Source organism: Corvus kubaryi, unplaced genomic scaffold (genome assembly GCF_017639235.1).
Source record: "Corvus kubaryi isolate FWS band 111438036 unplaced genomic scaffold, C.kubaryi_AGA036_p1.0 134, whole genome shotgun sequence".
In the NCBI taxonomy this organism is placed as follows: domain Eukaryota; kingdom Metazoa; phylum Chordata; class Aves; order Passeriformes; family Corvidae; genus Corvus; species Corvus kubaryi.
Genome location: NW_024580668.1, coordinates 8,959,902 through 8,974,850, shown reverse-complemented (window position 1 = coordinate 8,974,850; position 14,949 = coordinate 8,959,902). Strand labels below are relative to the sequence as shown.

The following is a 14,949-nucleotide window of genomic DNA, read 5'->3' as shown; positions in this document are numbered from 1 at the left end:
CTTAAAACCAGGATTTTCAGTACCCACAACATGTTTTATCTGTGTCAGTCGAGGAGTGTGGTGGTTTTGGAGTCTAGATGAGCTTTAGGTCACCACTTGTTTGGCATGGCCACTAGAGAACTAAAAAAGTCAACCAAAGCTGTTCATTCTGCAATTTGCTGCCTGCTGGAGGTTCACCATGTGCCCTGTATCAAACAGAATTAATGATTTGTATTCAGGCCGAGTACCAGATGATTGCAGTAAATAATTCTCTTTGTAGGCAATGTTTCACTGCAAGAGCAGTGAGGTTTCTTTTTTTTTCTTATATATATATTTTTTCACCCGAGAGGTGACTGAACAGCATCCTTGACTTTCATTTTATTTTCATAATAATATGAATTATTATCAGGGCCTGACAGAGTGGGTGAGTTGCCTTGGCCCTGCTGCCTTTTCTGCTGCTGCTGGGGAGGCTTTTCCTTGGGCTGGAGAGAGGAGCTCCCTCTGCCAGGCAGCCTTTTGCCACTTCACGCTGCCCTGGGTCAGGAGGACAGTCAGCTGGTGATGATGGTTGCATCATTCTGGAGAAACCCCAGTCCAGGCGAACTGGAGGAAGTGTGGGATGAGGGATGAGTTACAGGGGAGTTTGGGCTTTGATTTTTGGGAAGCTGAGAAGAGGCATGGCCTGGGCTGTGCCTGTGGCTGCAGACCCCGCAGCAGTGCAGCCAGTGCCATGCCCTGCCCTGCACATCCCAACACTGGAGACCTGGGCACTGCTATGGCCAGGGCTGGTGCCATCAGCAGAGCTTATGGCTGAAGGGTTGAACCCAGGATGTAATAAAATGTGTTCAGTGCTTTGATTCACTTTTTTTTTTTTTCTTTTTTCTTGTCTTACTCTAAGCAGCCTGAACTGAGGTACCTCCAAGCTGCCCCACCCTATGCCAGGACTTTACTGCACCCACCTGAGCAGCCGGGCTGGGCCCACCCTGCACAGACAAGCTCCACACCTGGATGAGCACATCTTTATTTTTAGTTTCAGAAATACGCATCTAAAAAGTCCATTTCTCACCTGGACACGTCACCCAAACCGCTGCTCCTTCCAGCTGCCCTTCCCGTAGTGGGACGCGCGTTCCCTCTGCACATCTGTGCGAGGCCATTAGAGGGCATTTGGGCTTCATTTTCCACCGCCCAGAAGGACTTTCACTGGGAGGAAGTACAGCCGCAGCAGCCGAGCAGCTCTCCTGCGCCGACTCCTGCATGGCTGGAGCAGCTCCAGCCCGTCGGGAGACGGCCCCGACTCATCTTTGCGATTTGTTTTCCCTTTTTCCTGCTTTTCCCTTAGCTCCGGCTCGCAGGGAATGTGCTTGGATGGCAGGCGGTATGTCTGGTGCTGCGGAGCGGAGTCTCCGGTGTCTGAGCTCCTCGCTGGCCGAAGCCCTGCCAAACCACCAGCGCTTGGGAGAGGAGGAGGCCAGGCAGAGCGGGAAGGCTCGTGTTTATTCTGGAGGGATGAGGGGAAGGTGAATTAGAGCTGCCACCAGGAGGACCCTGCCCGTGCCCGGGAAGGCGGCTGCTGGGTTGCGGGGTGGGTACCATGGGATGGCTGAGCCCCTGCACGGTCGAGCAGCTCAGCCTGGTGTGGCAGTGACTTGTGGGGTGGAGCTTGATGACCTGTTCCCTCCCTGGGGGGGCGAGGGCGTGAGGGTTCCCTCCAGGGATTTTGGCTTCCAGGTGCTGGAGATGGTCTCTCTTGATGGCCCTGCAAAGCAGAGCTGCATGATGTGGTGGAGAAGCAGCATCATCTCTTCAGAAGCCCCACTGATCCAGGAAGGACCAATTCCTGGTTTCTTGGGTGGGTTTATGCTTGGAGCAGGATTTCCCCGTTTCCCATTTCATTCAGCCTAAGAAGCTCAGGGATGCTGCCCAGTAGCCCCGTCTGGGGCAGCGGGGTGTGCAGAGGAGGCAGGTGATGGGTGACACGGGGATCTTGTTCTCTGTTTCCAGCCTCCTTTGCAGCCAAAGTTCATCATTTCTTCTCTATTTTCCCAATGGAAACATCCTCCATCTTCACCGTAACCACAGTGCCATGGGTTCGTGCCAGACTCTTTGCCGGGATGAGGCGTTGGCTCAAGGGTGAATCCGGGGTGGGCACAGCTACAAACGACCTCCTCTTCCCCTCTGGAAAGGCAGAATGGAGACCGATGGGAGATGGAGAGGGGTGGTGGTGTGTCCCTGGCAGCTACGGAGCGGGGGCAAGTGGCGGTGCAGGGGGAAAGAAGTGGGCAGAAACCACTGCATGCCAGCAAGGCAGATTTGCACCGTGCCCACGCTGGGGCTGTGCCAGGCTAATAAAGGGGTGGCAGAACCACCTCCCAGGTGTGCCCAGGGAGCCAGGCAGGAGCTGCAAATCCATCTCTGGCCATAGGGGCAGGCCGAGCTCACCTGTGTGGGATCCACAGTGCTCCTGATTCAGACCTCCAGAAACCCCAAAATTCAGGTCTGCACCTGCCATCGGCTGTTTTCCAAGCAAAGTTTCAGGAGATGGTTTATGTGTCCCTGAGGCACGGTCAGCTCACAGCTGAGGAGGGCTGATGGGATGCCCACAGGTAAGCGGGGATCCCTTGGCTCGTGTTGGTTGGCACTTCCCCTTGTCAGTCAAAGGTGTTGCCCAGAGGCAGCAGCTCCACCCAGCCCTCACTCACCGCTGGGAACGCTGCCGGCAGGGCCGGGCAGGGTCTGACCATGCAGAGCCGCCTCTGTGTCTCCAGCCGGCAGTAGCGGTTCTGGTTGGACACGCGGGTGGCAAAGCCCACGCCGCAGGTGGCCGAGCAGGCGCTCCACTCCGTGCCCCACTCCTGGCAGGGGAATCGCAGCAGTGGGGACACTGCCCCGGGGGCTGCAAGAAAGGAGATGGGAGGGGAAAAGGGTGGTTGGAGCCAGGTGCTGTGCAGATGCCCTGTGGTGCTGCAGGCATAGCCCTGCGTGGCAGCGAACCGTGAGGTGTCTCCTGCTGATGTTTCACAGCCTGGGGTGAAGGGGCCATCCCCAGAGACCTGCGTGGGCATCCCCTCCCTGGAGTTGCCCTGCATCTTACCTGCCCTGGCATCCCGGAGGAGGTGCTGATCCTGGGCTTCACAGATCCACTCAGGGCAGCACTTCCCTGGGATCTCCACGCGCCGGGGGTAGGGGCAGTCCGGGGTGGGCAGCCGGACATCCTCCTGGCAGAGTGGGATGCAGTTGAAGCCCCCGTCCAAGCATTGGCATTGGATTTTGCAGCTGGGCTGGAAAACCTCCCCCTCTCGATAGACTCGGCCGTTCACCTCGCAGCCCTCCTCATCGTCTTCAACTGCAAGTGACAGCCGGGGAGCCCGTCAGGGACAGCGTGACACAGAGATGGGGATGGCGGGGGCACTGCTGGGGGTGGCTGCGGGTCTGACACAAAGGGGCTGAAGTGGGGGGACCACAGAAGTGACTGAGAGGTGCGCAGGGCAGACGTGGGTGTGCAGCAGCATGTTCATCACCCAGCCTCCTCCCCTTCCCTGCCTTCTCTCCTCATCTCTGTGGTTTTTCAAAGCAACAGCTCACAAGCTGTGAGAAGCTCCCTGCCCGTTGGCTCTGACCCTGCCTTCAGGCTTTCCAGGCTAGGAAAAGTTTCTCTGAGATTTCTTTGCTGGACCCCCAGGCTCCAGACCTGGACTGGGTGACTGCAGCATCCCTGGGACTCCCCTGTCCGTTCTCACTGAAGCCACCCTGAATCCTCTGTCAGAAAGCAGCACAAGAGCTGGCAGGAGATGGGGCACAGCCCCATGGCCAAGCTGTGTGCATCATCCTCAGGAAAGCTGCTTTCCTAGCCTTAACCACTCCCCGGGTAGTGCTGTGGGATGCCTGTAGCCAAGTCAGGTCATGACTGGAGCTGGGCTGGAGTGTGGGGGTATCCCCGGGGAAAATGGGCACCCCTGTGCTCACAGTTGCAGGTGGCTCCTGTCCCTGCAGATGCTGAGCTGTAGTCACAGACGAGGCCCTGGCTCTGGTCACAGACGTGCAGAAAGTCGCAGGGCTCTCCCAGGCGCCGGGCACAGATCTTGCAGCAGCCACAGCCATCCAGGACCAGGGGGGACCCGCGGGGGCAGCGGGGTGGCACCCAGGGGCAGTAGCATGGTCTCCGGCACAGCTGGGCACAAACCTGTGGAGGCAAAGCTGAATCCATGCAGGTGGTTTTTGGCTAACAGCTGCTTTGTCACTGGGACAGACAGGTAACCTTAGCTCAGTCATGGGGGCAGATTTTTGGTGGAGGGAGGCTCTGCAAATCCATGGGAATATGTCGAAGCAGCCTGGAAAGCTACTGTCCCCTTTGAAGGGCACCTGTGGAAAACCATGGAGAATCAAGGATGCTCAGATGCTCAGCACTCTGCAAGATGGAGATGTTAATGTACCACTGCTCTGAACACACAGGAGGAGGATGGAGCTACAAGGTGAACATCCCAGGTGGTTATTTAATGAGGTCAGCAGCCCCAGGCAGCCCAGTGGGAGGGAGGAAGGGAGGGAGGGAAAGCAGCCCACCCCCATGCCTGCCTCCAAGGCAGCAGGCTGTACCCAGCTGGAGAGGTGGCTTTGCAGGGACTGAATCCACGTGGTGAATGCACAGCACCTCACTCCTAATGGTCTTGACAGCTCTCATTCATGCCAAGAAACAAGACATTGCATCAGCAGTGGGGATCTGAAGCCAGGCAGACCTCACTGCATTCCTCACTGGTCCAGCTGCATCCTCTGCTTGTCCCTGGCTGCAGCATCCTCACCTGGCGTGGCCCACTGGGTGAGGAGCCCAGAGATAGGCAGGTTTTCAAGGACTTTTCCCCCGTGGCTAGACTGAGTAACCACTTTGGCAGGGCTGTGCACTGCAGTCCTTTGCCTGCTCAGTCAATTGCCTGCCAGGGCTGTGCCCATGGGACTTCACCTGGGCAGGTGGATGTTTGTACCCTTGGCTCATCCTGCTTGCACAACCACCCTGGCACCAACAGCTTTTTTAGGCAGCGTTTGAGCTCCAATCATGTCAGGTCTGGCAGAGCTGTTGCATGTAGAGCCTGAAGCCACGAGAGTTGGCTCTGCAGTTTGGAAGTGAATCTTTTACCAGTATTGGCCTGACAGTGCATGTGAGCCCCCAGCAGCCACGCTGCTCAGCACCACGCACATGCTGCTGGATGCAGGGCCAGCATGTGCAGCACAGCAAGCATGCAACCAAAACATTCATCCCTGCCCTGGTCCAGGTACTGGTGTGACTGCTGAGTCTGCCAGGAGAGTGATGGGTTCAGCCAGGCCGTGTAGGTTTTAGATACCATTTTTCTTTTCCTTTCAGTTTCTCCCAGTGGCATCAGGTCTGACATGATGAGGTGAGACAGAGAGGGTAGCTACTGGTGCACTATCTGTTCCCCACTTGCAGCAGTTCAGATGCTTTTCATGGGGCTGTAGAAGTGTCAGTGCCAGTAGTTGGAGTTAAAATATATCCAAAATGGATTGGGTAATCTGGGTCTTGTTCTAGTTCTGTCAGTGAGCAGCATTATTAATGTGACAGAAACCAGAGAGAAACTTGTGGCAGGGACCAAGGGGCTGGCTGTGGTGGCCACATTTGGGGTGGCAGCACAATGGTCCTTGGTGATCCTCCAGGCACTCGTGAGCACCTGGGGCAAGAATCATTGCTCTGTTACATCTTACACAGGCAGCCAAGGGCATTTTTCATCTTTCAGGAGGTTGTTATTACAAATTGATGTTTTAGAAAGATTAGCCAAGCCATAAATCCATCTCCCCCTGCTCCTTGTAATTTACTTGTCTTTAGATGACAATGTGGCTCCTGTCAGAGACCTGAACTTTCTGGGGAGAGAGTCAAACAGGCACCACGTTGCCACGACATCCCTGCTTGGGGATTCAAGCAGCAATTAGAACTTGGAGCTGAGATGCCCCAAACTTTTCAACATTCCTGTTCTCTGCACAGGCAAATATTTTCACACAGAGTCCAAGAGAAAGAAAAAAAAAAATCGCTACAGCAACCCAAATCCCATCGGAGGCACTGGCTTGGCGTGAGCATTCCGAGAAGTGGGGAGAGCTGAGTAATGCCAGGTCTGGTGCTCGTGGCTTGGCCTCTGCCTCGGGAGCCTGGGCGGGGATGGAGGAGCCTGGAGGAGCCGCTACCGCCCAGCTGCTGCTCGCTGGCTCGCGGGGACCGAACGTAGCCCAGCCCGGGGAGCTGCAGGGACGGCGAGCAAGCAGCGCATTGCTGGCATTCCTGTGTGCCCCGGGGACTCGCACAGCGGAGCCTTGGGCCCAGGAACGCTCAGACCCTGCTGCTTCATCTCAAACACCTCTCCCAAGCATAGCTCTGCCCCCTGCATCAACACAGCCTGGCTGCCGGCCGGCGAGAGCCGCGGGGATTGTGGTGACACCCCAGTCCCCCTGCACCTCACTTTGCCAGAACCGGGTGCTTCATGGCTAAAGCTGCCCCAGTGCCCCATCTCCCTTACCTTGGAGAGAACGCAGAGGAGAGAGAGGAAGAGGAGCTGCTTCTCCAGCTGGAGCCTCATGGTGCTCTCCCCTCTGCCACTTCAGCACATCACCCCCCAGGCAGTTTGGAGGCAGTGGTGTGTTCGCAGGTTTGAAAGCCCAGAGTAGGTCCTGCTGGTGTTTATACTCTCCCTGCTCTGATGTCACTCACAGGATCCAATATAAACATGAGTAGGTTTGGACAAGCCTCAAGATTTTCTTTTTTTTTTTCTTTCTTTTTTTTTCCAGCCCACATTCCAGCTGCCATTTCCACTCTCCTCAAGGTGAGAATATGTGTCTGCCGAGACAAGGAGGGCAGGGAAGGGATGCTGTGCTGTCCCTGGGGAGCAGGGGAGAGAGGCTGGGGAACCAGGCTGGTGGGGTGATCCAGCTCCCTTCTCCTAGCCTGGCAGAGAAGGTTCATGCCCCATCCTACTGATCAAGGTCTGTCCAGGTAGAGCTGGTATCTTCCTCCTGAGATTTGAAGGGATTGACAGGACTGTCCCTGCTGCTGTGGGACAATGCCATGACCAGGCAGGAACAGGGCACCCACCCCTATATTCAGTGCTGCACCCAGTGCATGGCAGGCTGTGGAAGAGGGGTGTGTCACCCAAAGGAGCTGGAAATGGATTTGCTGTGGTGGTGGTGCTGCTGCTGCCACATCATCTCCATCCTGAGAGGGACTGAGAGGGACTATGGCCACCTGGGGAGGCTGTTGGGGTGGGTGCACACTGTGTTGCATTGTCCTGGGTACGTAATGCACAGAAGGCTGCAGTCTGACCCTGCTGATTTTAAGCCTTGTAAATGCAAATTCAGCCCCTGAAGTATTATGACGATCTTAATCAATTGTGAGAATTATAAATCCAAGTTTGGGGAAGAGAAGCAGGTGCTCAGCAGTTGCCTCCCAACGCTTTCTCAGTCTGCCTTGTGCAAGCTTTTCTCTTGTCCCCTGTGACTGAGGGTGTGAGGCTGGCTCTTAGACAAACCTAAGCACCTCAAGACCTCCACTAGACAGAGCCACTTCTCCATATTCCCATTCCCCAGATCTTATCACAAGATGTGAGAGGAGATGTGGTGAGCCCAGAGCTCAAAGGAAAGGCCTGAGCATAAGGATGCAGGTTGTCCTGCAGCTCTCCCTGGCTCCTCTCCTGCACCCTTGCCCTTTGCCTGTGTTCTGGGGGCCAGGACTACTGCTCCTGTGCTGGCCCAAGGGATGGATCCTGGTGGCTGTGCACAGGACTCTCTGTATCACTCAGGCATGATGAGAACTGCTGCTGGATATCAGGTATGTGTTGGCAAACACACAGGAGATGCTGAGTGCTATAAGCAGGTCACCAAAACCAGGCAACCAAGAGTGATGCCCCATCTCTCCCTCCAGGATTTATTCCCTCTTTTTTGCCTTTGTGAAGCAGGTTCTCAGTCACCTGAGCAGCAATCCTGACCTCAGCTCCACACTTGCCAGAGCCTGGAAGCCAGGGCATGGAGCAGGGAGGGCACAGCCCAGCAGGGAGGAGCACAGCCTGATCTGTCACATTACCACCCCAAATCTCCGCTCTGGCTTTGCTTCATTAGCTGCAATCAGGCTGTTAACGAGGTCATGGCAGCTTGTGCGAATACCAGGCCGCTTTCCAAAGGCTGCTGTCACTTATCCCAGCGCTGGAGCCTCTGCTCTGCATGTTGGAGCCCCAGCTCCGTGCATCACCCAAGCTGTGCCTGGAGATCCAGGAGTCTGCTCTGGCAGCCCTGCCTGTGGCAGAGGAGGCATGAGGATGGCACATTGCTCTGAACTTACGGGCAGGGAGGTTCAGGACCCACTGACAGGCGCTCACAAGCCGAGGGTTTGATACCTAAGGCTGGAGACACCTCTCATGCTTCACTTTCTTCACCAGAGCCAGTGTCCCCACACTGGCCACGGCTCAGCCAAACGTCCTGGGAGTGTCTTGGGAGAGCCAAAGTGCTGATCCAGCCTTGCCACAGGAGGACAGTTCAATTAATTACTCCAGGCTGTGTTCATTAGGGACTCCTGATTAATGGCCATGAGTTCATTTCCCAGTTAGAAATCAAGTGACAGTGCTCATAACAGAAATAAAAACCTCTCATTTCCCACAATGAATGACCCTTGGAGCAGCCGACAGACCTGTGTGTGAGGTCTCAGGAGGCAGCAGGGCACCTCTAGGAGAGGCTGAGGCTCAGGGCTGCCCAGGCAAGCCCACTGGACATCAAATCCTTGTCACCTGATGTGTCCTGGGTACAGGGTCATCTCCCTTCTTTACCCTCTCCTCACCTCTGAACAAGAGGGGGCCTTGCTTCCCCCCACACCTGCTGTCATTGGGATTTAGATGCAGGAAGGTGACATCACTGCGATGGTTTGCCATCACCAGGAAGCTGTCAGAGCTCAGGCAGTGACAGAGAGCCCGAGTCAAGCCTGACTCAAATCAACACCCGGGAGTCAAGCAGCCAGGTGGGGCCAAACCCAGCATCCCATGCCTGGCAAGCTGCCCACACTTCCGATGCCTTTGGCAATCCTCACCGGTACCTTGCTGCATTTTGGAAGTGCCCAGTGGAGCCATCTGGAGGGGTAGCCACAAAGTCTCCCATGATTTGCTTTCCCAAAGAGGATTCTCCGTGGGTGACATGGGCTTGAGCTTCCCTTCTCCCATCTCTCCAGGTCCCACCTGCCTGCCCAGGTCGCTGTGCTGGGGCTGCAGGGGCTGCAGGCAGAGCCTGGCACAGGGAATCAGCACCTGCACCAGTTTTGATGTGCAGAGTTGCACCAGATCAGCACATTAGCAGTTCAGGTTATAAATACTCAGTTATAGCCCTTCCCCTCTGGAGTATGTACCCCATATGTGTTCTGTACCATACGTGTGATTTCAGAGCTAGTAATTAAGTCCATATGTCTCGCTCTGCAGTTTCCATGGCATTATTGTCAGATTTTTTGGGGGGTTGTAATTTTTTTTTTTTTTTTTTGTGGTCAGTTGTGCAAGAAAATAGTTGATACAGGGATCTGAATACATTTCCTTTGAGTTAGCCGCTGGCAAGCGCTGCTGTTTCTATAGAAATGAAGGAACTGCCCCAGTGAATTTACATTTCAGAGCGCTGAGTTTTTAATGTGTTTGCTGTTCTAACGTGCCACAGTGAATAACACAGAAAAGCTCTCATTTGCACACCCTGCTCAGCTGAAATTGCATCCATCTGGGATGGGTATTGAGCATGTTATCCCTTCATGCCTTTCCTTTGCTGGAGACTGCCCTTCTTTATGTCATGTGTTAAACACTCTCCCTAGAGCTGGGGGAAGTCAGAGCGGGGTCTGGATGTCCAACTCTGGCAGGGAGCACTGAGGCTGTCCTGGGTCCTGGCTGTGAAAACATGGGTCTAGGGTGAGCCCAGCCTCACACCTTAGTGGGGAGAACATTCCCTGGGCACTCCTGGCTCAAATCCCTACTGCAGAGGAGCAGGGCTGCCCATGGAGGGTGGACAGCACTGGTGGGAAAGCTGGACATACATCCAGCTTGGAAAAACCAAGAGCCATGAGCTGAAATGGAGATGCCTCAGGTCTCCTTCAGTTGTTGAACACTTTGGGGTGGCTGCTGGATGTTTTTCATGAGACTTCTGGAAAACACCATGGCTTTGGGAAATTTTGAAATATCTCTGCTTTTGGCAGGATGGGAGAGTTGTTTCCTACCCAGAATGAATCTGGCTCCAGTTTCAAACAGCAAGAGCTGAGAGAGGTGGTGATGGCTATTTCCATCCTTGTCTGGTCATTTTTGTTCCCTCTGGGTCTCACACCTTAACTGGACAGCGGAGCCAGGCTGAGAGGACTGGCCACCCCAAGGGACAAGGGATGGGCCAGGCAGTCTTTTACCTTGAGGTCACTGCTTCCACCCCAGACCCGGGATGCAGGGACTGAAAGTATTTACCAGCTGGTGCCTGGCCAAGTGACTTGTGAGAAAAGAATTCAGGGCTGCCGTCCAGCTTCTGATGGTCAGGCAACTGCATCAGGAACCTTGGCTACATCTGGGACCAGCTGACCCCTCCAAGCTCCCAGCCACGGTGGCAAGGCCCAGCAAGGCAGCGGCTGGGCATCGCCCCTGACAAAGGAGAGACAGGAACGATGCCTGGTGCTGGGGACACTTGATCCTTCACCATTTCCCAGACATTTTTAGGTAGGTTTCACTAGAAAGAAGCATTGATAAATGGGCCTTGGGGCTGGTTCTGCTCTCTGACATTGCCAAGAAGAAGGAGCTGAGCAATTACATGAGGAGCAAATGGACTATCACAACCAAGAAAAAGCTTGGCTTAGCCAGAACTGTAGTGAGACCTGATCCTTCAGACCGAGGGGCTTTTCATTAGCACAGCACAGCCTTGTATCAGCTGTTGTGGAGGGACAACAGGGACATATCAAACCCATCAAACCCTGGGCAAAACTTCTGTATGATTTTTTTTTCCTGCAGTCCAGACAAGAGCAATTCATAATTGTCCCCCTAAGTTAAACAATCAGATAACTCAAAGAATAAGACTTTTGTAAAACAAAGCTTGGAAACTTCAGCCAGATGAGGTTTTCCATAATTATTTGGAAAACAGTGTCAGAAATCATCATGCATTCGACATTGTGATCCTCTGGGAGTTTATTTTTGGTATCAAACATCATCAAACATAAACTTCTTTCAAAAACTATCACTAGAAGTTTTATCTTCCAGACAAGATATAATCCCCAGATCCTGACCTTGTGTGGTTACTGACAGACCCTTTATATTTTCCGTGGAACTGGAAGGCTCACTCATGTTTCCTGGTCAAATTGGTCATTCTTTTTGAATCTCTATTTTTCTCATGGTTTCAGGCTAAAATAGACAGTGTTTTTCCTTCAGTTCTTGTCTAGCTCAAGGGTGCTGGGTGTTCTCACACAGCTGCCATGTCCCCTGCAGCATCAAAGAGGCTGCAAATGGAGGCACTCACTGATGCGCAGCCAGTGATGCTCCAAACTCACCCTGTAATTGTGCCAGCTCTGCTTTCGAGAGGGGTTTGGTGGTGGCTGTGTTCCCTTCCAGCCCTGCTTTCTGTGACTCTGGCAAGGCTTTTGAAGATGTAAGTGCTGCACACATGAGGCAGCCGGTGTTATGCCTGGGAAGCGTGTGCTGCTGCAAGAGATTTGGGTGACACAGGCTGTGTCTGTTCCCAAATGTCACAGCCCTTCACATCCCCAGGGTTGCTCTTGGCTCACCATCAGCAGGAGCAGCTCAGGGTGCTGGTGGAACCAGGATGGTGGGACAGGGCGGTGACCTGGGGCAAAGACAGCCCTCTTCAGCTGGTATAGCTCCAGTGGATGCTCTGCAAACCCCTGGCTGTGGCTGGGACCTTCCCAAAGGCAGTGAAGTGGGCACTCCTCAGCATCCCTGATGATTGGAAGCAGCCTGGCTCCTGCAGGAGCTTTCAGCATGGACCTTGGGCACATTGGGAAGCTGGGCTGGGGGGGACTGAAGGGCTGCCAGTTCACCCTTCACACCCAGCACTTGAAATGACTGGTCACCACCCAAACCAGCTGACAAGGGGACATGCTGCCTCTCCCCAGGACTAATGCCAAAGGCTTTGCAGGTGAGTCCCACTTCCAAATTCCACCCCAGGGAACAAAACAATGGCTGGGCTTGCTCTCCATCTTCTGAGCAAGACTGGAAAAGCTGAAGCAAGCGATGCCTCCATGTGCCAAGGAGTCCCAGGCCCCCAGCCCTTCCCTATGCCCCTTCCTGATGCCAGAGACATCTGGAGACATTTCCCAAGCATGAACTTCACATAAACCACCTCCTCTTGTCCCCTTCCCCAGCCAAATAAATAAAGACATGACTGAAACCTTTAGAGTGTGTGTGGGATCCAGTTGAGAAAAACAAACCTCTGGGTCTCACTATGGTTATGAAAGCAGCGATGTCGCCTGGAAAGTATGTACCAGGGAGCAGAGAGCAGAGGGGCGAGCAGAGGAGCCGGGCACCAGCTCAAATATGACTCAAAATCACGGGAAATTATTTCTGATTAATGTAATTACTTCGGCTCCAGCCCTGATCAATATGAGGAGCTAAAATGCTCATGAACTGGCCGAGAATGTGAACTATGCAGAATGATTTGTAAAAGGTGTTTGGCTGGGTGTGCTCTCCCCTGGCTGTTGGGTTGCCCAGGGCAGGGTGACCTGGTGCCGTGGGAGGTGGGAGAGCGGTGATTTGCTAATTGCAAACTGGTGGTCCCCAAACAGAATCCCCCTCAAAGGAACAGGGAGGGGACTGCCTCATGCAGGTCCTGAGTCTAAATAAAAGCAACCAGCCTGCTTGGCTGGGCTTCTTCTGTGCTCTGACCACAAAGCAAGAGCCAAGATTGGCCTTTTACAGGCTTATGGTGGCCCCCACAGCATGGGGAGGTGCTGGTGGGCTGGCACCCAGCACAGCCCAGGCAGGGGCTCTGTGTGGGCACTGAGGGGGCAGTGGAGAACTGCAGGAGCATGGGGACACAGCTGGAGAGGACAGTGTCCTCAGGCCTCCTACCGCCTGAGCCCGAGCTGTGCCAAGTGTCGTGTCAACCTGCACGGCAGAGGTGCTGCCTCCTCAGGGGCATGGCTGTGTCTTAGGGAACCGCACCCACAGAGGCAGATCAGGAGGAGGAGCCTGGGAGATCCCTGCAAATCGAGGACGGGTTGGATGGGACTTTGAGAAGCTTTGTCTGGTAAAAGGTGTCCCTGCTCGTGGCAGTGATTGGAAACTACATGATCATTAAGATCCCTTTCATCTCGAACCATCCTGTGGTTCTAAGATCCCCTGCAGCAGGTGCCCAAGAATGATGCCTGTTGGCCATCTGAAGGTGGTAGGAACTTCCCCCTGTGAAGGCAAGCTGGGGTTGGGGAAAAGGTGCTCTGGGACATGGGGGTCTCCCATGAACTGGTGGTTCCTCTGACATGGTGAGGAAAGGGAAGAAGGGCTGTTACAGTCTCATTTTTGTCCTGCTGTTTCCTCAGGAGACTGAAGAACCCCACTGTGAATGTCTCCCACTATCCAGATTTCTCAGGACAGTGTCCCCAAAAGCAGGGATAGAGGCAGAAATAGGAAATAAGTTCTCCTGGGCCAGGAGCTGTCAGTGCTCTGGCACCACGGGGCAGGAGGAGATGGAGTGGTGAGGGCTTCACCCTCCCACTTGAGCTGCTCTTCAGGCTCCGAGCTGCCACTGCCCATCAAACAAGCTGAAGTCCCCGTCTTTGGTGGTGACAGCTCCATCTTTACCTGGCAGTGAGGCTGCAAGTGACAGCCACCACCTGATGCTGCTATTGCTGCCTCTCTCCCACAGGACACTTGATTAGCAACTGCTGGAAAACTCCCTGGTTCTTTTTGAATAGGACTCTGCTGGCTTTCAGCCATGCAAGCCCTGCCTGTGTGAGGTCCCTGCACCTACAGCCCTCCTGGCCACGGGAAGGAGACTGTTCTGGAAGTTTTTAATTTTCTGAGTACAGTGTTTATGATTTTCTTTAAAAATGGGTAAAAAAAGAAAAAAAAAGGCAAGAAAAGCCCGTGACTCGTGACTCAGTGGGATGTGTCAGGCTCTGGATTAGAATCTGCTCATTCTGAGCACTGCCACTGTGGATTGCCTCTTCTGCTTGCATAACTGGTCCAGTTCTGCTTCTGGCAGAGAGATCAGCCCACTGGTGATCTCCTTTTGAGAGATCAGACAATCCAGAGTGAGAGGAGCCCCCTGAGCCTCACAGAGCATTGCTGCCCCACCAAGCTGGCCACAGACCTCCAGGGCCATCTGCAGAGACATCATGGAGGGAGGTAGTGCAATGGTGTGAAAACATTCCAGATTTCTGTGTCCCCAGGTGGAAAATATCAGGAACTTCTATCAGGGGTCACCAGAGCAGGGCTCCCATCTGCAGCCACTGCTTCCAAGCTGGGAAAAGCCTGGCAGTTTGTGGTGGAGCTGCAGCAGCACTGCCTCAGCCACGCTGGGAACCAGGATGGGCTGGGCTGGGCTGGGAATTGCAAAGCATCCCTCCCGTACTTTCAAATCAAGACCCTTTGGGGTGGGTTTCCACTTGCTGAAGGGCTTTGGGGAGGGAAATAGAGAAAGGGAGTGTTTGACTTACGTGGCTGTCTGCACCTGGTCACCCAGGGCTGGTGATGGCAGCCTGGCTATGGCTCGGCTTGTCTCTGGAGCTGCTCCCAGCCAGTTTGGAATCAGCCAGAGCCCCAGAGGAATGTCTTACAATGCAGCAGCTCTTCAAAGGCAGCTCTTCTCGAGAACCAAACCCCAGGAAGGAAAATGCATCCTGGAACCCCTGTCACCAGGGCAGCAACTGGAGTGTGGAGAGCAGTGAGTGCATGGGGCAGCCAGGCTGCTCCTCTGCCCTCCCTACTGGCCCAGGCTGCAGAGGATATTTTGAGGGGATCTGGCTGCTGTGTATGCTGTCTGTGATAC

The 14,949-nt window shown here is 54.3% G+C and overlaps 1 protein-coding gene across 2 annotated transcripts; it reads right to left on the bottom strand.

Moving 5' to 3' along the window:
• Window positions 1-984: 984 nt before the first annotated feature.
• CCN5 (cellular communication network factor 5) lies at window positions 985-14,069 on the bottom strand. Of its 2 annotated transcripts, XM_042049965.1 has the most exons (5): window positions 6,489-14,069; window positions 3,943-4,159; window positions 3,071-3,322; window positions 2,679-2,872; window positions 2,037-2,154 (listed from the first exon to the last, which is right to left on the bottom strand). In XM_042049965.1, exons 1-5 carry the CDS (start codon window positions 6,546-6,548, stop codon window positions 2,131-2,133), a joined length of 747 nt encoding a protein of 248 aa, XP_041905899.1. In that variant the 5' UTR covers window positions 6,549-14,069; the 3' UTR covers window positions 2,037-2,130. The 2 variants fall into 2 exon arrangements, with proteins under 2 accessions (XP_041905906.1, XP_041905899.1); XM_042049972.1 differs by lacking the exon at window positions 2,679-2,872 and having other exon boundaries at window positions 985-2,154.
• Window positions 14,070-14,949: the final 880 nt, after the last annotated feature.

Bases quoted from the DNA above. Each gene is read 5' to 3' on its own strand.
- CCN5 (XM_042049965.1), bottom strand. From the start codon at position 6,548: ATGAGGCTCCAGCTGGAGAAGCAGCTCCTCTTCCTCTCTCTCCTCTGC. The intron at 4,160-6,488 runs GTAAGGGAGATG...TTGCCTCCACAG, and splicing joins TCCTCTGCGTTCTCTCCAAG to GTTTGTGCCCAGCTGTGCCG. The intron at 2,155-2,678 runs GTGAGTGAGGGC...CTGCCTTTCCAG, and splicing joins TGCCGGCAGCGTTCCCAGCG to AGGGGAAGAGGAGGTCGTTT.